A 27336-nucleotide genomic window follows, 5' to 3' on the forward strand; every position below is an offset into this window, starting at 1 on the left:
CAGATGACATGGACTATTACCAGCGGCTAGCCACAGCCATCCGGGTCCATTCAAATATTCGACTGACAAAGCGCCTCTCTCTCTCTCTCTCTCTCTCTCTCTCTCTCTCTCTCCTGCATGTATATCACACACATGTGACACGGACGAAACAATATTATTTAAATATGCTCGGAGCTTGAGCTTCATGTATTTTATGGCCGGAGTTTAATGCTACGCTTACGTCAGTGTGGAATTACAACACAGAGGGTTATATTACCGTTCGCACGTTCTTTCGTTTCATATCCATTGCCTCGTTATCTATTCAATCAGATCAGCTATTTATATGAATATATAAATGTGGCAGTAATGTGAACACCTACCTATACAAACAAAAAAACTAAATACGTCATAGCATTTTCCCCCTGACAGCTGAAGTAATTAAGAAAGGTATACGTATGTGTAGCATTCAAGACTCGATTCATTGAATGAAATTAACAACCAAAATCATTGCGTTCAGGAAAATGGAAATATAACTTTTGTTTTTGTGAAGTACATCCTAGAGACTTTGGGGGGGGGGGGGGGGGGGGGGGTAGATTAAATCACCATGTCCCTACATGTTTTATAGGGGGCGCGACACTAACGCGGGAGGTTGGATCACGTCTTTCGATCTGGGCCATTTAACATACAAAACTGTTATTGTCAGTGTCAGGTGATGCGAACAGCAATTTTTCTTTCATTTATTATTATGATAAGATCTATCTCTGGTGAATATATATCAGTGTGTATAATGTGTACATTTCAATGCAAGACTAGGGTTGTGAAATACCCACTGACAGCTAGAGGTTGTATAGCATTGAGCGTTCGCTAAGGACATGTCGGTGACGCTGTCACAGTTTTGAACTTCAGAATATTGCGCTTGTGTCGTCTACTTTTGGAGAGGCTCGACTCGACATGCGATCTTCATTAAAGCTTCCCTCTTTTTTTCTTTTTTTTTTCTCCTCTTCACGTTTTCTTTCGCTTTTTATGAGTGGAGAGATGCGCTTTGATTTCGTTCCTCATATGACCCTTTCTGATATGATGGCGGTTAAACTTCAACTTTGCCATAAAGATCTTCAATGTGCTGATAAAATGTAAGATTCTTGTAATAATACGCCCCTTTCGGCCATGTTCTATGAGCAGGTGTCCTTGCTATGACTTTTATTGTTTATGAGGAGAGATATTTTATACTGGTTTATAGTGTAGCTTTCATAGTATGCATAAAACGACAACATTTAGGAATTGTGAATCATGAGTTAGCAGAAATTGCACATGTCCTTAATAACAAGGGAACAAAGAAGACATTGTCAAGCTACAAACACTGTATGGGAATGCAAATGGGTATTCGCCGTGGAGGAGGTAAACTGTGTCAGATAAGTAGCACATGTATATACATCTATCGGAAGATACAGACAGTACATTGTTTGTTTGTTTGTTGAGTTTATCGCTCAATGAACAACCAGGATCATTTTGAGGCGATGTCTCCTGATAGTAGTTGGTGACTACCTCACTGAACAATATACGGGAGGCCCGTTGCATGCCATCCAGAGCAGTTTGCTCTAAAATGTCTTGAGCAGGAAAAGAAGCAGGACAGCACAGACGGGCCCGTTTCTCAGCTTCCGAGAATACGAACCGACACGGGTGTGAGGGTCAAACCACGCACCTCGGATCTACATCCGAGGTTGCATGCCCGGCGCTGGAACCGATTGAGCCATCACGACCCCTATCATAAGAGCCAAATGGTATTGATAAGTTATATGTCACAGAATACTTAAAAAAACAGCAACAAAGGTTAAAAAAAACCATACGGCCCGATCCCTACATAACTTTACCAAACCATTTGTTGTTGTTGTTTTTCATTCTGGGTCAACTCATATGCAAGTGTCAAGCCCCTGTTATATGAACAGTATAGTTATGCGAAAAAACCCACTAAAACAAGTTCACTAGATAATCATGCAGGGTGTTTGGATATTTAAATCTCACAATCGACATAGATATGTTATGATCGGATACGTATTCAATTTACCACGCAGAATCACAAAAGACTTTAAATAGTCTACCCAGAAGGTACCAGTACTTCAAGTATTTCTAAACATCTCAGTTGTATAATATACGTATTTTTAAACATTGATTTTCTGATTAGGATACCTATGGTCGATCTAAAAGACTTTATTTTGTTTAACGTTCTATTGGCAACCAAGGTCATATAAGGACGTGCCAGGTGTTTGAGGTAAAGGAAAGCCGGAGTACCTGGAAAAATCCACAGGCCTACAGGCAGTACCAGGCAACTGTCCCATATGGGTTTCTAACTCGCGAATCAGAGGTGGAGGGCTAGTGAAAAAGTGTCGGGACACCTTAACCACTCGGTCATTGCGGCCCTATCTAAAAGACAGAACTTCGCTGGCAAAGAAGTCATACTGTGCTCTCATCTAAATCGTCCATAGACCAAATTAAGACAGTTAAATACTTATATTAACGTCTTTCAATCTCTCTTTGTTCAAAATGAATGCATAAAATTTCGTCGAGCCGCCATTTGCATAAATGTACAACTGCGTCAATTTTGTAATTTATTCGCAAAAACATGGCGTGGACTTTTCTGTGTATTGAATATTATAGACCTGGGGATAGATGGCAAGTACTAAACAGTCCCAATGTGTCAGAAATGCGATCCGATGGGCCATATTGATATGAAGAAAAAAGATGGCTGGGGGGGTCGGACAACAGGGGCATGTCACTATCGCAAAGCTTTCCATATGCTTGAGAAATATACTTAATCTATTATTCAAGGGTAAAACCTTAGCAAATGCTTAGCCATATGATGGTAAAGTACTCCTATCATTGGCCTGACTTAGCGACTTAACAGAAGAATCATATTTGTGATCAGTTATAGACATTGTGTTGCCTTTCGAAACACTGAATTGCTGTTGCGTGCAAATAATTATTCATATACATGGAAAGAGGTTACGATTTGAGTGATTTTGGGTGTTTTTGGTGTCTTAATGACCAAAAATCTACCTAGTAAATACATATCGTGGCTGTCCCACCATCTAAATGTAAACAAGCAGCATTAAAATAAACTAACAAATGTTAATAGCACTATTAACCCTTTCAACCCTAAGAACCTTTAGTAGACTCTGCCATTCATTCATCATGTGAAGTCCAATATGGTTAGTAGGGATGTAAGAGTTAATGTGCCACCAATTGTATATGTCCTTGAATTGTTGTATATGTATTATCGCAAGACCTATGCTGTGAGATTGGAAGTATTTAACTTACAGCAAGAAGTCCATCAAAGTCAATAAAATATACCCAATACCTTTGGTAATCTTACATTGTATAATAACTAGTGTATGATTCAATAATTTGTTGATGTAATACCCCTGGTATTGAAGAGAATCATTCATTTTACAAACAAAGACTAATAGAATCTTTCATCCTCTTGGGGGTGAGACGGGGGAATCTCAACCCGAGGGGAAGATTCTTAAGTTGCCAAACACGAGGCTTGCCGAGTGTTTGGCAGCTTAATCATCTTACCCCGAGGGTTGAGATGCCCCTGTCTCACGTCCATGGGGGTGAATGATTATTTTTCTCTTACCCTGTTTACCCTCTTAGCGTATGTGTCTAATATTAATGTTACATCAATGCAAGGAAATATTGATGTGACGTGATTGAATTGTCGACGTGACGTCATCGTACTGTTGCCATGACGTCATGGTATTGTTGACGTGACGAAATGCAATTATTCAGAACGTGCAAAGAGCATGTGTAGCTTGTCTTTTCCCTAGGGTGAGCTAATAAAATCTCACCCTGGTAAAACTGCGGATATCCCTGTCCAGGGTAAGAGAATAAACCATTCCATATCTATTTTGATTCGTATAAGCAAAATATACAAAGATATTCAATATTCTTACTTATTACTTTCTCCCGAGAACAACAAGATAAATTTAGCAATCGTAACATTTTTTCCTTACCCATCACAAAGCCAGTGCCGAGAAGTCCACCTACGGAAACTCCCGACAGGAACCGACAAACCACGAACTGTTCGAAGCTTGCAACAAAGCTGCCACTGATATTTGGGATGATGTACAGCACTATGCTAAGAATCATCGCCTTTTTACGTCCGAGCCTACAAAAGGTGAAAATAGAATAGCTCATCATTATTAAGATAACCATATGCATGTTTTCCTATCAATCTATCGACATAAACAAAGTATGTAGCACGATAGATCGATTTCCGTGATCAAAATATGGTCTAGTGGAATTCAGGAAGTTTATTGTTTTTGTTTTTGTTATATTTTCAGTTGACTATAACTGACCCGAAGGGATATATTTTTTTTTAATAAATAATTATGTTGTCGTCTTGTCGGTGGAGATGTTGTGTTGGGATTAGTCTCAGATTTAAGAAATGTGTTTTCTGTGCCTCTGTCCGCCTTTTCTGTGTGTTCCCGGTTGTTTTATGTTGTAATTCTAAAGACTGACTTTGGAGAGGAATCCCTATTTAAATTGATCAGAACTACATGAACTCGTTATCGACTACCTATTGAAACGCAATAGAAATAACTTAACAATCTCACACAGATTTACCCCACCATAGTTACCTGTGAATAATGTACGCATTACATGACTTTTGATTGCAATCTTTGACTGGTTTTTAAACTGGTTGATGACTACCAAAGTCGAATCAGGCATACACCTTGATGTTATGATGCTTATATATGACTATGGGCAATTTGTATTCCTCATGAGATATAGTGTATACATTTCATTAATGAGTCTACGGTATACAATAGTTTTATATGCTCTCATAACAAAGGAGCGTTGGACCTCGCTCATTTTAAAATTGCAATGGCCAGACAGCAATTAGTACTACATCCACATGATATACAGAGACATTCAACAAACCGTGGTGATCAGGAACCCATATTGGTCATCAATATCGGTATTACTTACAAGATCTATGATAATGAAATGCAACATCAATAATATATGATGAACACTAAAACATGGCTGATTCTTCAGGGAAACAGCTTGTAAGTGTCATTATTCAGTCGGTGTTTAGCATAACACTAACACGCGCAATCGCGATTGATATAATATAGTTTACCTTTTTTAATATTTTAATTTTGTATATGTGAATACCATCCTGTAACATAATGAGTCATTAGGGTAATTTTGTTATGAATACATTTTATTAAGAAAGGTTTAAACTACTAAATGTTTTAAATGTCCTGCATCTATCTAAATAGGTTTTTAATGACACTAATGGGATAAAATGTATGTATGTATGTATGTATGTATGTGTGTCTGTCTGTATGTATGTATGTATGTATGTATGTATGGTTGTTTGCTTGTTTGTTTGTTTGTATGGTTGTTTGCTTGTATGTATGTATGTTTGTATGTATATTTGTTTCTTTGTTTCTTTGTTTGCTTGTTTCTTTGTATGTATGTATGTATGTATGTATGTATGTATGTATGTATGTATGTATGTATGGTTGTTTGCTTGTTTGTTTGTTTGTATGTATGTATTCTGGTTTCTCTTATATAACCGATAAGGCACTATCTCATAGAAAGCATGGAACAGTATAAGCACAACTCCACGAGGTAGAGATCCAAGCTTTAGATAGGAGACTACTGTTGAAATGTTTGAGAGTCATAGCCTACTGATTAATTCAGCAAGTCTCTGTTACTAAAACATAAACACCAAATACAAAGTAATATGTTTCAGGGGGTAATTAGGGGGGGGGGGACTAGCTTTATATACTTCAATAGACATTTGTATGTACTGGGTAATAGCTTTATGGTCGTCTGTGGTAATACAGCCATCAAAAGCCCGGATCGCAAACAAGATACATATCTGAGCACTCAATGAACAGCATGAGCACTGCTGGAGCCGTGTTCGTGTGTTATACATGAAACAAATACCACATATACAAACATTTGTTGATGGCATTTGTTGAACAGTAAACAGTGACCGTTTATGTTTACAAATATCATGAGAGTGAAACCAACAGTTTAATATTTATTGATGAACACATTTTGTTGTTTCCTGCGATGACTTATTACCTTTACTTAATTATATCTTTCAACATTTCAAGATTCATCGAAAATTTAAAATATAGTTTGGTTTGGTTTATTTTTTAACGTCTTATAAACAGCCAGGGTGATTTAAGGATGTGCTAAATTTTGGAGGTGGAGGAAAGCAGGAATACTCGGAGAAAAACAACTGGCCTATATTCAGTACCTGGCAACTGACCGACGTTAGTTTCGAACTCGCAACCCAGAGGTGGAGGGCTAGTGATAAAGTGTCGGGACATTATTTAATTGACATGAAATGCCATCCATGTCCGTCGGATGCTACTGCTTAAATTTGGGAAAATACATATTGTTTTCTTAAATTTTCTAAATGTTTGTTCACAGTTGTCCGCATCTGTTTAGTATTAATAGAAAAATAGCCACTACTCCTACTATATCAACAAGGTGTAACACTTGAAAGTCTACGATGTATCACCTGTGGAATGGCAATTACAGTTAGTATTGTTTACAAAGCTGTCGACCAATCAGATCATTGTCATGCGACAAAAGAATAACATGCATTGGTATTTAAGGATTCTAAACCAAGGTACACTATTGAAGTTGATGTGCATTTGATATTTTAATCGAGTTGAACATAAATTTAAAGTGAATTGAAGCTCGTCAACCCTCACCCCCACCCCACACACTTCCAGTCTATCGAGTGTTACACCTTGTTGATTTAATACGGGTAGGGGCTAATGCAGACGCCTGTGGTTTTTGCCTTTCAAAGTAAAACTGAAATGTTGAGTTCCTAATTATACAGACACATATTCTACCACCGTATATGTTTTACTTTGCATGTCACCAATGTCACTATTGAAATTTTTTTACTTCCTGGTTAACGTTTTATAACTCTTACGATATCTCCCTTATAATCTAATCTATATACGACAAGGAAAAGAAACAGGTTTATCTGAGGTGATCGTTATGTTCTTTTGTCAACCCGTAAGTCGCCACGATTTGAAAGGGACATTTAAAAACCTTTAAGTTGTTCAGAAAGAAAAATCGCCGTTCTCTTCTGAAGTTACATTAACAAGTTTCAACAAGAGAAAACTATTTTTCTTTATCAGAAATACATACCCTTTTCATTAATAAGTTAGCAACATGTTATGCATATTTTCCAACGATTATCACATATGGCTGATTTTTCTTTGCTGATGTTTCTTTTGTCATTGGGTCAATTAAACATTTATTTATTTATTTATTTATTTATTTATTTATAAATCTTTCTAAGTTTTCATTCATTTATTCTATTTTTTTAATATCTTTTTTTATCATGTATCTATTTTCTTTTTTTCCCCCAAATCTATGACATTCATTCCCAGCTTTTGCGAAATTTTGTTGACAGTTCTTTTAAGGCCTCCATTTCATTCTTAGACATTGTTAAAGTTTTAGTTCTTTGTTCGAATGATTGTAGAATCTTATTAGAAGTCATAGATTAAATTAATTTTATCACAACTTTCACGGCGTGTTATAAGCTTGACATTCTTGTCCTCAATTTTCACTTAAACACTGTCCAAAGAACATATTTGGAAGCAGAAAGCACTGACCAATATTCCCGTTATCACTTCTTTGAATAAAAAAAGAAAAAAGTGAAACGAGACTTGACCTGCATTACATTAGTGAGAAGGGCATATAGTCCATTATTAGCCAGAGCCCTTCTACCACCTAATAAACAGTAGTGACATTTCTCCTCCTTCATCTAAATCAGACAACTATCTAATTTAGGAGATCGAGGACCTCCAGGTATAAACAATGAATTAATCTATCTATATCATACAGCTGTTTCGTGCTTTTAGGCACTATGACGATGATATGGCATTTTATACATTTCTAATTACCATATTGGCAGTAGTTTAGATCAGCTGAAATGTGCGACAGCTGTTTTAGGTCCAATGTGTGTTGTTTAAAGTGCATCCAAGTGAAGCATGGAACTGAAAAGGGACAAAGGGACAAGGCTCAGTGGGGGAGCAGGATGAATCTTAAGGTTGATATAATTCCATTGAATTAATGTTAATTTATATTAGGAGTCAGACACCAAACAGTTGAGTATAAGAAATAATTGTCTGCCTGTAGTATGCCTGTCAGTGAGAGGGATATCCACACATGAACAAAAAATTTCAAATGAAAATGAATTGCTACTATTAAATCATCCAGGGAGGCCATACAGGCCCTCTGGACCTTCTTGTCCGCATTCAGCATTGCAGCAAAATGTGGGATATTTAGATACCTACTGTCACACCATTGTGGCATTTAGGTATATATGTGTTGAGATTATCAGGAATCATATATTGTTTCAAGGGACATTTTACACATGTTAATAATATCTGAACACAAACAATTATCCCTGCAGGATAAACTGCTGGTAAATGGACGCAGAATTTGCAACAGGGACGTTGAAAGCAGACACAAGGAGACATAAAGTTGATAACATCGTGGATTTGTAAGCGAGATATGTTCAAATTTCCCCATTATACTGCATGCATCAATGAATTTTGAAATAACTATTTAATGAAAATGCCACAGCAGAATACAAATGTACATGTTATGTTATGTATATGTGTGTTTGTGTGTTTGCACATGGGGGGGGGGGGGGGGGGGGGGGAGGGGGGTGATGTGTGTGAGGGGGATGTGAGGGTGTGTTTGTGAGGGTGTATGAGGAAGGGTAGGAGTGGAGGAGGGATGGTGTCAGGGTGTGTGAATGTGTGCGAGGTGAATTTGAGGGAGGAAGGGTGAGTGAGGGTGTGGGAGAGGGTGAAAGAGGATGTGTGGTGTTGAATGCAGTTTACTTACACGTCCGCCATTATCCCGAGTAAGAGCGACCCGACCGTGAAGCCAGCCATAAAGGACATTGTGGCGTGCACAATGTATTTCTTTCGTTGACACACAAGATTGTCCTGAAGCGAAAGTTTTCCTGTTATGGAACACAGTCTCACATTTTAAAACAGTAATGATTTATTCGACAGTCGTAGGTACAATGGTAATGAACAATTTAAACTCGTATGTAATATCAAATAAAATTTACTTTAAAATTATTTCCGTATTCTAAATAGTGACCTGGTGCATTTATAATATGAAATATATTGCATCAGAAAGTAAACAACCAAATCTCTGGATAAAAAATGACACACATCTATCTCCTATGTCCGTTGTAGGACAACTCACCTCAGTAGTGAAAGTACTTTGGAATATAGTCGTGTCAAAAACAAAGGAATGACACTTGTAAGTCACAACAGAAGCATTGCCCTCTTTACTTGAGTTTAGTGGGATGACCCTATTGATGTCACATCGAGAATGCTTTGTCATCGGATGTCCATATTGGTCAAAAACTTCTTCGTATGGAATAGTCAAGTTGAGCAGGCCATGATGTTCAATGCTTTGAACATGAAACGTGTCGTTTTCGTAAAATGGAATGCTACATCTGCAATAAAACAATTTTGTAAACTTTATTTTTGATTGATTCAAACGTGTGTAAACCTTATATAATGAAAAATATAAATTTGATTAAAAAACTTAAAGTTTTAGTATCTATGATATCCACGTGGAAATTAAGTTATAGTATTTACGATTTCCACCGTACACGATTTTCAAGGTGAATAAATGCATTTTTTTTTTTAAATGTTATCATTGTTTTGGTTTTCACTGTCATTATCGTAATATAAGGGGATATTGTTGGTTTGTCTTCTGCTATCTCATTATTATTGAACCGATTTTTAACAAACAATATTGCGTTTTCTCGTGTAATATTCAAGGCAAAAAGAAAGTTTTATACGCTTATTTATTTTTTTTTTTTTTTTTTTAATAACGTAGATTTTTGATGTGTAGGAGATATGAAAGCAGAATAGCGTCAGGAATTAATATAAGATATAAAGACATTGCATAATGATAATTGAACAGGAATAACAGTCCAGTTTTTATAAACTTTTAGCCTGCAGTATAATACTGGTAGAATTATCTCAAAACACGGATAATGAACTAACGAACATACATACAAAAAAGGTATTATGTATCAATAACAGATTTTCTATAAACAAAGCAGTAGTATTAAATGAAGCAATCATCATCAAAATGATATCATATCTTGATCATATACATGATAAACGTTTCATTTAGAATGTGATCCGGATAAATCAATAGTTTTATATTACTTGTCGCCTTCTGTTTGATCAGACAACAAGTCGGAGCGACAAGGCTAACAAAGTAGCCAGAGCATGAAGTTATTTTCCTCAAAAAATGTTTCTTACTGAATTTATCGTTTCCGGTTAAATAAATATGAGTTAATATATAGAAAATCTGGACCCATTCTGTAAATGCTTGTATACATTTATTTAATTAATCAGCGCATTTTAAAAAAAAGCTTCCGTTTAACATGTATTGCTCCTAATAAAAACATGTTTTTGTGTGTTCTTCAGTTTGATAAGGAGCAACAAATTGCGCAAGGGAGTGAATCTCATATCAAAATGAGAACCTAAATCATGAGGCAAAGAGAGAGTGACGGGGCCTTCTTGGGGGAAATCATGAAAATTACGCGGATTTAATCCCCCTCTTGTGTTCGGATGCAGGGACTCTGACATCCCATTTTGCACAGATTTATTATCATGATATGCAGCTACGTATTCCGGTATGCATTTAACCAGTGACCTGTTTTTGAGACATTATTTACTAGCGTTACAAAACGTAGATAGGTTATTATCCTGCAAGGGATCCCCAGACCACCTCATACACAGTGATAATTTGTAGTATGATGTGGTACGTTATACAGGGGTTCAGCAGGGAATTCTTCAAGACATCTTAGAATCCAGGAAAATACCACTACGTCATCATATTGATAAATATATCTCTGTATCATTATTACGATTTATTTGGTGATGGACGGCACGTGCAGATTATCCTTACATTAGCGTGCTACATATTTATGTGATTCCATTGATAAGGTTAAATATATTCGTCAATGAGACACTGATTTTTGTGTCGTCTGTGATCTATGTGATAAATAGAAGCATATGAGACGTTTGCACACGTACTTTATGGTATATGTACTTGTGTAAGTATGTTTACAAACATTGGTTGTTTATACAACAATATTTTGGTGAACTAAATACACTTGTTGTTGCCATAACACTATGCTGTATATACTTTATATGACTGTTATTGTCATTATTGATTTATTACCTTATTTGCCTCTAATATATTCCATTGCTATATAAAACACACATTTATATGATCACTGTCACGCTTGATTGTTTTCTTACCTATGTTCTGGCGTGAAAAGAATGAAGATAGATAGGCAAGTTTGTATGGCACTGAATATTTGAGGAAGACACTGCATGAGGTATACTCTTTTCTGGTAAGTCCCAAATTCGCCCAGCACCTGAAATATGTCATCGAAAGACATTTTGGCTCCTTCACTGCTTCACTTTCTTATTGAGTCACCCTAGCCCAACACAGTCAATGGGACTTCTGTCTGTATCAAGTGTTCAGGAGAAAACAGGAGTTCATTAGTCTACTTATGCTGGGGGTCAAGGTCGTGTATGGTATCCAACGACAATCTATTCCTGTTGATATCCAGGTTGAATAAACTGCATAGCTGGAAGCTCACTCCATTTCTTTTATCATCAGAGCCTGCAAAAAGAACAATGGTTTATTACATAATTTGAGACTAATCTGTATTATTCATTATAAGTATTACATAAATAATGAAAAGGAATGCCGTAATGAACATATGAACTAATAAAAAAGCTAGAAAGATGATTATGAAACATGTGTATGTATATATATGTGTGTGACCCCGTTCTGCTTTGAAGGGAATATTGTAAACACACAATGCATTTTAGGTATATACAAAAAATAACATGTATGTAATTTAGACAAAATTAAGCTTTTCCAATCATTCAAAAGGATTGTTTGCATCAATCAAACACTTAGTTACTCGCCTATTTGCCGCTTTTTAACAACGCCAAATGGCGCAGAGAGGTTCCAAAGCCTAACAGAAGAGCTCGATGACAAGTGCCAAGTAATATGCACCATGAAATATCCACTGCTCATCAACTGATCATGTCTGTACGGTACACATATACAGATAAATCATATGAAACCATATGTTGCACAGGTGTTTAATGTACAGTCATATAAACACATGTTTCAATAATTATTTTGTGTTCACTGTAGTCAGGCAGTGCATTCAAATAAACACAAATATAAACACGCTGTGTAAAACACCAATAACAAAACATAAACTTTGATGTAAGAAAATATTTACTTTGATGTAAGAAATATATTTCATATTATGATACTCTTTTTTATTCTAGGTTTAAAATCTGGTCGATAAATGTATTTATGTTCATGTTAACAGCACGTTAATTATATGTATTCTGATTCATTATCTATTCATCATTTCAATTGTAGCATTAAACTTACGTTCAATTGGATTTTAATAAATCATTCAACCGACTATTGACTTCAGATTTCTTTAACAACTAGTCAGCAATACTATCAAAGTAACTAATGGATATTTTCATACAAAATAACTACAGGATTGTTCAATTCATCCAGCTATAATTCAGACTCTCTCTTACCAGCTACAATTTAGACGTCCTATTACCACCTCCAATTTAGACTCTCTAATACTAGCTCCAATTTATACCCTTCCTTATCATCTCCTCTTTCATTCATTCTACTCGTCACAGTTGGAACATCTTAAGTGATGCAGTGCTTTCACTACATACGTTAGATTTATCTATATACTCTTTAAAATCAGATTTGCAGTCTCACCCCACCTATATATTTTGGGGTTGGTGATCGTAAGATGAATATCTTCATTTTGCTCGGACACCATTGTAGTCCCCTTAAATTATAATCTATTTAGGGAAAACCTTTTAAATAATGCTGCATGTACTTGTGATAATGTCTTCCTATACTTTATAGAATGTCGTCTTTTTAGAAAAGAAAGGATATTCAAAAATTCAACTTTTTAATGCAACTTAGAAAAAGTTTTGTTTAGAAACTTGCATCTTACAATAGGCGTTAATTCAAATGTTATTAGATATGCGCAAACGTTTATTTAATCCAGCATCAGATGTTAATGGTAACATTTTTTTATTGTAAAAATATTGCATTTTTCATTGTATTTGTATTTTCTTTGTTTGTTTGTTTTTGTTTAACGTCCTATTAACAGCCAGGGTCATTTAAGAACGTGGCAGGTTTTGGAGGTGGAGGAAAGCCGGAGTACCCGAAGAAAACTACCTGCGTACAGTCAGTACCTGACAACTGCCCCACGTAGGTTTCGAACTCGCAACCCAGAGGGTCAATACTCTTCTGTGTAAATCTTTATTAAGAGAAGACGTAGATAAGTTGTAATATCTAGAATAAATGTGCTTAAATCAAATCAGACATTTTTGAAGAGATAAATAAACTGGTCAAAATTAAATATTTGTCCTAACAACTTCGATAATATAATGCATGTACATATAACATTAAATATAGACAAATTAATCATAAGAAAGTTAAACAAATACATTAGTTGTTGATTACGCATAAACTTGTACAGAATTGAATTATTAATAAATATGTTACCTCCATGCGTTCAATACCGATCTATCTCATTTGAAAGTGAACAGATTGTTTTCCTCATATATATGATTATGTTAAAAATGCATTAAACCGTTATAAAAATTTTGAATGTTAAAGTTTTTTGTTTTTCTTCAAATTAATAATCTACATGGGTGTCACGTAGAAAAACAATGATGTCATATTAGTCTTCATAGTGACGTCATTGTGTGTCACATGGAGGTGACAGGTTGATCAGACTAGAGTATAATATATGTATGGATAGCCGTATCTTCGCTTCATGACCGTACGATAGGTTGAGTCTCATTATATATCGTTTTATCATATAACAGTGAAGTGAAACCTAATGCAATAACAACATTTGTAAGCTGCTCGTGCTTCCGAATAATTGTATACTGACATTAACGCTAATACACTTATAGATAATTTATTCGCGAAATAATTAAACTCGCATCATTCCAACGTCGCACGTCCGGGTTCTTCTTCTTACAGATGTGTTTTTCAATATGGTTTTCGCCAAACTAGATAATTTAAGTAAAAAATATAACTATGAAGTGTCACATTAAAACGTCAAATATCTGTGTATAATTTACCCAAACATTCTTAAATGCAATATGAATACAAATACCCGTAGATGCATTATTCGGTGTGAAATGCGACATGGATGTATTTTTTTCTGTGATAATAAAATGTAAAGAAAGCTTTATTTATAGGATATAATTTTTTTATCAGAATTTTAATGTCCCTAACATATATAAATATATATGCGATGCTTTTTCTGTGCTTACAGCGGTACTAAAATATTCTCAATATATATTACCCACATGTAAATAGCACATTTATGTACGATTGTAGTAATATCTACACAAATAAAGTGGCGAATCACCTTATTCATTAATATTTTCTGAATTAATAGATAAAAGAAACATATTAATGAAATTCTTGAATAAATCACGGTGTTCTTGATTTATTTGGTGACTATCAATCAGATATAAAATAATAATTATTATAATATAATTTAATTCAATTAATTCTCTCAAGTGGATGGTTGTTCATATCTATTTATGCGCCTTGCTTTCCAGATTTGAGATTTAGATTTGAGATGTATCAACTGATTGAGAATATATATGATGATGTTTGTTAGATATTGGGTTTTCGGGCCGAAGAATTGCACAGGGAAATATTTATATATAGGCTCTTAAATGAGTTTTCATTTCATATGAGATTGTATTACTCAGGAGACGAGTTTAATGACATGACTCAGAAAACTAGCATTTTGACATGTTCTTCGGTGAAAATCAAATGGAGAAGCAATTGTGTTGCCAAATTTACAATTCATGACGTAACGTCATTGTAAATAGTATGACGTCACAAGCGATTTCTGAATGGCACAGCCACTGAAAAACGTTAAAAGTTATATTATAGTAGTGACATATGAGGGCGAATTCACTGGATAATAACCCGATTATGTGATAAAATGGTATATCAAATTAAGTAAGATGAAAGAAAGTAATTGTTAGCTCTTTCGTCTGGAGACATGTAAAACAATTCATGGGAAAATAATGGATGTTCTGTCTGGGACTTTCGGGCAGCATAATGTTAACTGTATTTGATTTGTAAATGTTGTATTCGGCCAATGTAAGGAAAATTCAGGATTTTTGTTTGGAGAGGCATAAACGCTTTGTATGCTTTAGAATGTTAATTTTCATATTATGACCAATGTTACGTATTTTTCAAAGTAAAGTTGAGACTTTATAAAAAAAACATCTGATAATATTTCGTTACAAAGTGTACCCATGTATTGACGTTTCAAGATGTATATCTCTGCAAATAAAATAGATAACGAACATTCATATTTTTAACTTTACAACATATACTGATATATATTCCTTGAAAAGATTCTTATTTTGTATTTAATCGGATTTATTTTTAACGCTGATATTTTCCTATGAAGAATTGCGAATTGAGGCCTTAGATGGTGAAATAATCAGAGACTTTATGTCGTTTACCCATGACGTTTTTCAAGACTTTATCCGAGTCCCATGTGGAGCCCCTAACAAAAGCATTCGATCAAACGCTTTCGGTACACGTAGCAGCTTCGCATATAATATACCAAGCATCTCTGTATTCAATTAGAACGACACCATTCAAGGATAAGGGGGCCAAAACAAATTTTACTGGGATCTATTCTTTGATGCTTTTATTAAGATATACCGAGATTTGTTTACAAAAAATAAAATAAATAAATGCATCTGTTATTTATAGATCTTCTTACAGCTAATGTTAATGCAGTGTACCTTGGCATTGTTTCTCAATATGTTAGATTAATGAGACTATTCGTTCGATCAGAGTTGTGAAAATCGATCTGTGCTCAATTATAGATGGCGGACGTCAGTATCAGCGACAGTGTCCAAGTGAAAATTGATTCGAGGTTAAGATATATGCACACATATATACTTCATGATCTATATACACATCCTAATTCGAAGTCTGCATGGAAACGCTATCGTGAATAATTTAAGATATGTAAGAGAACTGCCCTCAAACTGGAAATGGTCTTTTCCCATCACTTTCATATTCATTATAGTTGTTGGGCCGTATTTTAAGGACTGATGTCCCTTACTGTGATAAGACTTTAATCAATCAGGGCACATGCCTTGTCTGATGAATGAAGCAGTTTTTGCAGACTATGTGTATATATAATACACATGTTAGGAATCCATTGCAACAGTAACTATATATATGTATGAATAAAGCTCCGGCATATGACGATAAATCCATCATTGAATCTACCTCTATATCAGTTTTATAAACATAATCAAGAAACTAAATATCGATATAAAGAAAAAATGAATAAAATATCTGTATTAACAAAACTTACTAAAGAGCCGGGGTTTCACGCAACATAACTAGAGTTGTGTGGCCCGTGCGATCATCATATCCAAGAAAATAAACAAAGAAATGGATGTGTGTATATTTTAACACACACACACACACACACACAAATATTGTGTTCGTATTCTTGATTGCAGGTGTAGTTGAGGCGAATACTGTAACTGAAACAAAAAAAATGTATTTTAAAAAGTACTTACGTGTTGGGCCGATAAATGCTTTCGTCTGTATATGGAAAAATCTATCGTGTTAATGTTTATACACGCTAACAGAGTACATAGGTGATGTCACGTGAGGTTAGGACACGCCCTCGTGCACATACTCGAAAGCACTTGAGGCATGACGAACTAATCAATACGCAAATTTTTACATTGAATAGGATTTCATCGCCTCTTTGATGGACTATGGTGCATGATATGTTCTTGTGAGACTCGGTAATAAATTGTATTGGCTCTTTTTTCCCTATTCACATCTCCTGTCGGTAGAACTGGGTTCAGTTCGTATAAATGCACGACTTGATATAGACGGAGCGCTGCTTAAAACCGGAACAAACCTGTTCATGCCGGTTAGATAATTGTATACAACCTAAGCATAATACAAAAAAAGAGGTAGACAACAAACCTGTCAAATTATGTTATTTAATAAAGAAAGGCGGCCCACCTAGGTAAGAATGATGTTACGCGAACAAGACATTTCGTCTATAATGTTAAACACAAAATGAATGGATTTTAAAATATACATACTGGAGAAACTACATGTTTAAATTGAAAATCAGACATGTATGAAAATCTGACTAATTGCTTTAATTAGGTGCAAGGTCGTTTCTAACTTATGGCTGTGGACAACATTGATTGATATCTATAATTTATAAAACAGCCATTAACAAACCTTTATAATGTAGCTATAAATACTGATATTGAACTAAAATATTCACTTAAGTTGTTAAACAGGTTTCGTTATTGATAAAACTATTTTTTCTTGGTTTGGTTTTAACGTAAAGCGAGGGGAATAAACTGCTGACCAATGAGCGTAGGTTCTTCATTCCTGGCGTTGACCCATAGCACCAATGGTTAAACCTGTGTCAAAGGACAAGATGGGTGTCATAACACCACGAGGGGGCGTCTTAATGTGTGATACAACTTTATAGGGGTCATAACAACAGCCATGATCATCTACAACGTGACCGAAAGTCTCATAATAATTTAAACCTGTTATTTTCTCAAGGTAGCGTTCTCTTTTATTTACCGACAGATACATCTGACATAGTCTTATAGGACTGTCATATGTGGATATGCGAATTTTCAGTGATCACAGCGAATTATTTATCATCGAAACAATAGAAACGAGTATTTTCCCATCAATATAGAGAATTAGAAAACATCTTAAGACTGCTCCCCTGAGGTACCTCACTTAATGCATGGTACTAATGAGGGGCCCCTCGCAGCGAGAATGAAGTATCTACTCCTTTTCCTTCTGCTTACGAGACATATATAAACCCATTCCCCTCCCCTCCTAGCACTATTTATATAAACTCTCAGCCTCTACTACAGATTCGTTTGTTTGAATCACTGTAACACCTCGTTTACATTTATTTTGCTGTTACCGGGTCGTTTTAAACCTCGAGCACTGATTTGATACTGTATCATACACAAGTACTTGGAAATGAACCTAGGTAAGGACACTATTAATACAGTCGTCTGGCACGTTCACTGGACTTCAACGCGTAAAGTTGTCTTCCTCAAAATACCTTACTGTATGTTATTGTTCTAGTCGAGTGAACAGCACACGCCAGTAACCTCGGGGTGATAAACGAATTACTCTCTAACTACTGCCGTCAACGCTTGAGAATGAGAGGCAGCTCAAGGTTAACACATATCTGAGGGTTTGATAAGGCTTGTGGAACCACGATATTTAGGTTTTGTAGAAGCAATATGTCAAGGCGACTTTCGGTTCGGTAGAATACACACAAGCATAGGTTAATTATTCTTATTTTTTGGCTATTTATGATCAAATTAAATCGCGTACAAGTGAATAATCTTATGTATGAGAAGCTGAAGGGTCAATTTATACTGCAATCCACTGAAAGGTCGCGGGCACATTGGCATGAGAACACTCTCTGACCATCATACTGGGATAACACAAACATAGATATGCTTTTTTGAGCATCCCTTATTTTGCAAGGACAAGGTAATTAATTTATATGTTAAGTCTTGTCAAATTAACTAGTTTAACACAATGAAAATTTTATTAATTACCGTGTGGTTTATAAGTATGGTATCGCATGGGACTGCGATGAGCAGTTACTGACATTGTCAATCAGTGTCAACTGGCATATTTACCTTCCATGTTTTAATGTACAAGTCCAACCTAGTATGACCTAATTATACTAACTGCGAACCAGTGGTAGTTTATATTTTTATTGCATCTCATAAGCCAACACTTTCTAAATGCAAATATACCTTACCTGTCTTAATTGAATGCTTTTTGATGCACGAGTGGCAGTGTCATTTTGTACATAAACATATTGACAATGAATAAATCTTGAACTTGAACTGCATAATACATATATTCTGCTTTCATATCCTTGTCTCTTTAAATATGTATCTTAAGAATTTGCTTGCACTTTGCCATTGAGTAACAAAATAGAATAATAGTGTTCTGTATGTATTGAATCGTGATAATCACCACGTACATGTAATCACTTGCAAAGAAACCAATTATAGCATTGTCATATACATAATTGCAAATCGGTCAGGGTTTAAAGACCTTGAATTAAGTGGGTTTTTCCCATTAATATCTAGTAAACAAATTAACACAAATAATTGATATTATATGTGTGTATCAATCATAAAACCGAACAAAACAAAATATTCCCACGAAGTAAATACCATAATTATGCACGTAGAAAACTTCAGAGGTCGACAGTTCCATTGAATGTCAAAGGTAATAGAAGGTTACAGAGGGTATTTTCATAACCCTACCTTTTCAAAACTTTTGTTTTGTGTATATTAGGTGCAGTTTCTACTATATCGGAATTCATTCAATGTCCAAAACTTAACACAACGGTTGCGACGTACGTGGATTTACGTAATATATCGCTACATCAACAAGGAAAGCATTATATATATATTTGAATTGACACCAAAAAACATCAAAATATATACTTACCTCTTAATCATATTTCTTAATTTCAAAGCATCAATAGTATATGAATTTCACAAAGAGCAATCCGGGGAAGTTGGCACATAATGGTTCAAATATTAATGAATTTATCAGAAGCATGTCGAAGACAATAGTGAGCACTTGTCGAAAGAAAAACAAAAACAAAGGAGACATAGTCTTCCCATTTGAACAATACCCCTTTGTGTAACGTTCTTAATTGAAAAACAGGAACTCTCGAATTGATATCGGAAATGCACTATAAATGGAACAGGTCTAGCGTCCGCGACCGGACATTTGTTGCTTATTAATCACTCTACATTATACATACGTATATAAATAGCTTACTTGCATGGGCAAGATCTTGATGTAGGGCCTTACCCAATATAACGCCTAACAATCGTCCAAACACGTCGAGATTCTCCTTAACTAGGCTAGCTAAATATCATGTCAGGTGAAAAGAAATTGTTTAACTTACCAATGTGCCAACCAACTACCCAAATTGTAACCATATATCTCAATAATATGGTTTCATTGAATTATAAATATAAATCAATCGTCTTCGTGGTGTAGCGCTGGAAGATCGGATGGTGCATCGACTGTAGAACGGAACTATCTTTCTTAGCGCAGTTTTAAACGGAAGCTCTGATTGGTCGACCGTTATAGTTAGTATTGTTTTAAACCTGTCGACTAATTAGGGTGCCCGTTGCGAAACCGCTCTGAAATAGATAACCTGCTTCTGTTCCACAGTGTCAACACATTGTCGTCGTAGGACTTGACTTTTTGGCTTTAAACATATTTTAATGCCATTTAGATTGCGACAAAGGGTTATGCATAGGCTTTTTTCAATTTACAGACGCCTCTCCCATCATATATAGGCCTAAACATAAAGTAGACATATAGCATATTATATAGACACAAATTTACAAGAAAGAGTTCAAGAATATATATATAAATCTATTGCTGGCTTTCATGTAGACTGGCCACCAAACCCTAAGTTGTTGTTGTTTTTTTTTATCATTAAGAAATGCCAAGCTAAATTCTAATACTAGATAATCTGCCCCTAGTTTGAAAACTAGGTGTCGAAAATACAAGAGAATTTAGGTCTACAAAAAGATCTGAATTACCAAACAAGAAGAGTTTTAAATTCAAAACCTGCGTAGGAGTAAGGGCTAATATTTTATTCCAAAAATACTAACCAGATGCCTGTAGTGTGTGTCGGTATGATACAGTGTATTTTATAGGATATGGCGACGAAAGACTAAAGACTCGTGCCTTGTACGTAACTAGAGCCCGTGATCTTTTGCCTAGGTTTGTCTAGATCGATTACTCGATGGCTTGAATACAAAACATATATTAAATGATAAATGGCGTCTGAAATATCAAATGTTCATAAAATCAAATCCAGCAAACGTTTGCGTCACTGTTTCGTTTTGTCCATACCCTGGTTGATCGATTAATGTTTCGTTCCTTACTACAGATTTACTAATCTCATGTTCACAACACGTCACGAAGGTCAAGCATCCGTGAAAACAGTATGATATGATAACCTCTTTTCTTTCTTTTTTTCCAATTGGTCCACTATCCCATCCAGCAGCTTGACAAACAACGCTCCTTTAAAATGACCAAACTCTTCTCCGCTTTTTTTATTTACTTTTCATTTCCGTGTCTTTATGTCATGGTCAAGATCTTAAGAGGTTGATTTTTCAGTCTGATAGCTTAATGGCCGATACTCACTCAATCCAATATTGCTAGCATCGCCTTTCCCGGACACCTTCAGGCTAGTGTACTTGGTAAGCACATACCACTATAGTTTATACGTTTTGCTGGGCCTGTCATCAAACTTTCGTACAATATTACATTTGTCATTTTGAATGCAACATTATTGCAGAATTATCGGACTAGCAATTTCTCTGATTTAATTTCTATTAAGAAATCTTTCTTTATCAAAGGAAACTTTATTTGAAATCAAGTTAACATACTAAACACTATTGTTGCTGTCGTGGGCGTGCGTATTAAATTTCGTATATGACGCTCGTTTTTCGAGACTATTTCATGTCCTGTCAGTTCTAGGGTTCGTGACCTTTACTCAATATGGTTAACAACATCGATACCACCATCCTATACATTAATTTCATAATTCAGTAAACACTTTGTTATTTAATGAAATGTTAGATTTGTGCGAACCCATCCTTTCTAATTCTACCCCATTCATTCATATGATTCGAATTATGTGTTACATTGCTCTCGCTGCCATCTCTCTCTACTTTAAATCAAAACTGTTCTTTACTTCCTGTTCATTCATATTCTGTCAGGGATTGGGGCAAAACACAAAATGAAAACCAGAAGAACAGTTTCATAAGTCTCATCTAAGGACATACTCACGTACACATAAAAATCAAAATAATCATGTATGTGACTCATGGTAGAATTAAGGAAGTATGAGACGTTGAATATTATATCTGTTGTATATATGTTATATCTTGTCTATATCCTTATCCAAACACAGTCCATTGTATATTTTGCACAATTCATTACACAAACGGGCTATTGTGTTTCCTTTGTGTGAAATGCTTTATAATTACACCGATGTTTTATTTCAAAATTTAGTAAAATGAAATATCAATGAATAAACATGAATGAATGAATAAATAAAGTTAATGTAATGAAATGAATTAATGAATGAAAATGAATGAATATGAATGAATGAATAAATAAATGAATGAACATGAATGAATGAATGAAATGAACATGTATGAAATGAAATGAAATGAATGAAATGAATGAATATGAATGAATATGAACGAATATGAATGAATATGAACGAATATGAATATGAATGAATGAATGAATATGAATGAACAAATGAATGAAATGAAATGAATGAAAATGAATGAATGAACATAAATGAATGAATGAATGAATGAATGAATGAATGAAATGAAATGGAATGAATGGATTAATGAATAAATGAATGAGTGATCATTATTTTCACGAGATATATTACTTTACACACAAAATGTCTAAAAATAAATGTGCATCACCTTTTGCTAACCATTACACATATATGCATGTATTTATGTTGTACTCTATCATGATGCCCTCGTCAGTAAAGTATTTGTTTTAAATAGTTGAAAATGACGATGTTGCAATGTTAAGCTAATCTGAAGCTATAATCTTCACAATGTCGCCAGATTTATGGTTTAGGAATCATATATATATTTAGATTACGTATCAATCAAATTAAGGGAAATATTCTAACACATGTTGAACTTAATGCTAGCGTGCATATGTATTTGTTGGCTCTATGATCATGTCCGAGAATCGGACCGACAATCACCGTGCCATTGAAACGTTCTTTATATACAGTAAGATCTTGGATGTGGTAAAAGATGTGGGTATTTCCTGACTAGGCGATTAGGTGCCGTAGATCGTGAGTTCGAGACCCGGTTAGGGCACAAATCATAAAATTGTCTTCCGTCGCCATTTGTCTTACTAAGTGACTCTTAATTCGAGAGAGGAAACAATTGTCCCCGAAGGAAAAAAAAAACACCTCTTAATTCTGAGATGGGAATCAAAGGTGTAAGGTCAAAATATGTTTATTATAAGCCGTATTGTCTTATATTCTTACTTCAATTATTGTTTGTTTGGTTGTTTATGAATGTTATGAGTTGACCCCGACCAAAATGGTAGTTGCTACTCCTGCTTAGCGCTCAGCATATTTGGAGTGGGACGACTGGTTCGCCCGTTGTCAGTATAATGTGACCGGGTGGGGTGTGCTGCTGGGTGTCTTCGGCAGTATGCTTCAGTGAGGTAGCACTATAAATCGGCAAAAGTTCCGGCCTATCACAAGGAGACTTAACACGAACATACCGCAGCCTCCCAAAACACACATACGCACGCACCACACGCATGCATGTCGCACGCACGGGAGGCCGTCCTTAAATGACCTTAGCTGTTAATAGGACCTTAAACAAAATAAACCAAACCAAACCAATGACCCCGACCACTGTTACATTACCAACATACAGTGTACACACATATACGCGTGTTCTACTGTCAAGGAAGGAAACCGCATTTTAAGATACGGTTTGTAGATTGTGTCTGTAAAGGATGTACATGTTAAGTACATCACAACTTGTTAACGTTCTTATTAAAATGTTTAATAGAACATATACAGGAACGAACCCGGGAGTGTAAAATACTGATATATAAATATTTTGACATACATATGTACACCCTTGCGAATTTCAGATGTATTTATCATTTTTTGTAAAACGAATATATAATTAGCCGAATAACGAATTACACTGCAAGACTCTGCTATCTTCTAAATAAATAAATAAATAGATAGATAAATAAGATAAATAAATAAATAAGATAAATAAATAAATAAGAAAAGTTTTTCAAAAGTGTACGGCGGCTCGAAAATAAAATTCACACATTCAATTGCGATATAATCATATAGAACATCTCAGAACTTTCGATTAATTAAGGGTAGGAAAATGCATGGCTGGAATTTAAGACAAGATGTTTCTTAGGGGCTTTCGTCCTTGATTTGTTTGATTTGTTATATAGGAATAGTACGGTATACACAAGCATATTATTTCATATAACATCTTGTATCACAGGGACTTGACACGAATAACAAGATTCTATAATACATGTACATTTAAATTGTATATGGACCGTTGGGTTGGTTATTAGTGCCAACTCCCTGTGTTTTGAATATTAACAAAAGCAAACTGATGAGTGAACTTCACAATTTGACGTGTGAACGCTATGATATTTTTATTCAACATAACTATTGACAACATCGGATGACATGATCAGGAGTTTGTATGAATGAAAAGCTTGATAAATGAGCTAATTTCTAACCTTATTGTCATACCTGTCAGTTCATTTGGGGACGACGATCATGTAATCTAGTTTTCGGTTCAGAGGTTTTAAATGCTGAAAATATTACCTGTTTACACCTGTTTTACCTGGATGAACGACAGAAATGATATCGACAAGTCACGTAAATCTTCATCTCACAGGCGCTTTACTGTCCCATGTACAGTGTATATGTGTATCAAGTACTTTATGATAGGGAGACACGTGTACATTTCAATCAATCAAGACACATAAATATTCCTCACAATTTAAGATTTTGTCCTTTATGTAAAAATAACGTAGAAGATGAATACCGTGTAATTTTAAAAGTCCCTCCTTTAACGGTCTTAGAATAAAATATATAGAGCCTCACTATCGGGTTAATCCCTCTGTCTATAAGTTAATCAATTTACTATCAACTGGTAATGGTAAAGAATTAAGTAATCTGGGCAATTTTTTATACCACGCATCTTTGCTACGTTCTACTCTGATGGCTTTTAGTAACTAGTTGTTTGATCCTTACTATTCATTTAACTTTATTGAATCACATTATACATATATATATGCATGTTATAATGTCATATGCCAGTGCATTACTTTACCCGAGCTGACTTGAATTATATTCTACTTAATTGTATATCTTTGATGTCGATGAGACGTATACTCTCAGGACTAATAAATAATTGAAATTGACACAAATATATATGTATATATATATTGGAAACTACGGACTGTTTTGCATCAGTTAGTCTTGTTTATTTACAATCCATGAGACCAAAGATTTTGTGACATTTGGACACCTCGTCCTACCTCAAGTTCTTGGGGCATCTCCTATTTGAACTTTGACGCAGCTTTTATACATGTAGGCTCGAGAATTTTGTCGCCTCTTCTGATCAATGCCTTAGGCCCTGAGCATCACTGACCACTATGACCAGTCCTATAAATGACGAAACAGTTATATGGCACAGTTAAATGCATTTTGTCTTTACTGTATACGAACTCGATCTGTCACGTGATCGGTAACCCATCATGATAAAGTCATGCATCAAATTACTTACAGTTTATATGACAAGCGTTAGTAAAAAAAAAAAAAGATTAGATAAAAATTACATGTGTGACTTTGAGAATGTTCAATATGCAAAGGGCCATACCTCTTAAAAAAGGGGAAATGAAACTGAGTTCAACCTTGATCTGTAATAGGTTATAATTCAGCCACATACAAATTGCGAAAAAAGTCCGGAAATAAAAGTTGAACTGGCGACACCGATGCCATCACCACCGAAGACAACACGGCGCGGCGAGGGACAAAGTGATCCCGAAGTGTCAGCCCAGTGTTTCAGGCGAATGCGTGAGAAAACGACCAGTCGCTATATGTATTATTTATCTAACATGTTCACAGGGAAAATTAACATCGTTATACAAAGTGTATCATACAATGTTAGGTGTAATATGTAAAATTGAACGCCCTGCAGGTAGGGCGTCAGAATTGTACCTGTTGCCCCCATTACATAAGAGTCGTAAGAGGCGACTAACTTTGGGATATTTTCTTTTCTCTTCTTTCTTAACAATTTTCTTCTTCCTAATATCTCCGTTAACAATGTCTCACTTTTGGCCTTTAGATGAGCGTTCGCCCCTGTAAGGAAGGCTTTGGGTTATGTCCCTGGCTGAGATATACCTAAGTTTTAAAAATGGTAATTGCTACTCTTGATTAACGAAGGAGGGTGGGGAGAGGGTAGAGGGATTGGTTAGGAGGCTTGCGTTACTCTCTATAATATACACATTTTCTATATGTACATCTCCAATATTCTAGCAGAATTAAATATATTTTTCTTAAACCACATACTCCCGAACAATCTAAAATTCTAGTTGCACAGGTGTATTAATGGCAATCCAAGATGCTCATTCACGCTCCCCCAACATTAAAATGACAACTGGCCTGGACGCTTGACCGGGGGAGACCTTGAGACATAAGTGTATAAAAATAACTCTCCGCATTTATATTGATAGCGAGATTTGTCACGGAGCCGAGAACGAGGCTATAACAACGTGCACTGGACATAAACTACACACATGGCCGTTGTTTACATATCGAGCATACGTGAACTGTGCCTAATAACACTTTCATTTAAACATATTAACAGAATATTCGCGTAACACCCAGGTAACTGAACAAAACAAACATAGTTTACATTTAAAAGCTTAATTTTAAAATGTAGCAATATGCACACAACAAAACATCTGTAAAATCTTAGATCGGTGAAGTTGACAATGTTCAAAAGCTAACCAGCAATACAATAGACGTTCGGAAAAATCGGAATTCGAGTCTATTGCTTTTTCTTCTCTAGCTAAGTTCCAACGAATCATTTCTTTTCCTAAGGAAATAATCGGGTTCTGCCGATTTAACACTTTTGTGTCTTTTTTTGGGCAGAATCTGTCTGCGTTTTCGCAGTTCCACGCTTGCGGCGTTCCGCCATTTTGTATGGACTGTAAAACCCGCCGTTGCATTATGGGACTAATTTTCAGAAAAACTTGGCCCGGCAGCCACAGTTATTATTTCTGGGAATTCCCCGTATACTGTCATAAATACACATTTTATTTCAGTTTCTGACTCACGATAGGTATGTTAGGTATGTATCAAGTCCGAAAACTGCAAACAGCTCAAAATGTAAACATTGATATATGTTTCTCCGTGAGTATGTCGTTTTGACTGGGTACTTATAGTGTAAATTTATCAGATATCGCCTAATTCTCCAGTGA

The 27336-nt window shown here is 35.3% G+C and overlaps 1 protein-coding gene across 2 annotated transcripts in view; it reads right to left on the reverse strand.

The window, feature by feature from the left end:
* The window catches only part of LOC117327044 (organic cation transporter protein-like), a 50102-nt gene that overhangs the window by 20066 nt on the left and 2700 nt on the right, over positions 1–27336 (reverse strand). Inside the window, exons 1-5 of one of the 2 annotated variants that reach the window (XM_033883868.1) lie at positions 16746–16859; positions 11340–11709; positions 9253–9508; positions 8881–8984; positions 3987–4141 (exon numbers count right to left, since the gene is read on the reverse strand). In XM_033883868.1, coding sequence (XP_033739759.1) covers positions 3987–4141; positions 8881–8984; positions 9253–9508; positions 11340–11482 — 658 coding nt within the window. In that variant the 5' untranslated portion in view covers positions 11483–11709; positions 16746–16859. Of the gene's footprint in view, positions 1–3986; positions 4142–8880; positions 8985–9252; positions 9509–11339; positions 11710–16745; positions 16860–27336 lie in introns of those variants that run through there. The other variant, XM_033883869.1, reaches the window with a different exon arrangement.

Source organism: Pecten maximus, chromosome 5, assembly GCF_902652985.1.
Source record: "Pecten maximus chromosome 5, xPecMax1.1, whole genome shotgun sequence".
NCBI lineage: Eukaryota > Metazoa > Mollusca > Bivalvia > Pectinida > Pectinidae > Pecten > Pecten maximus.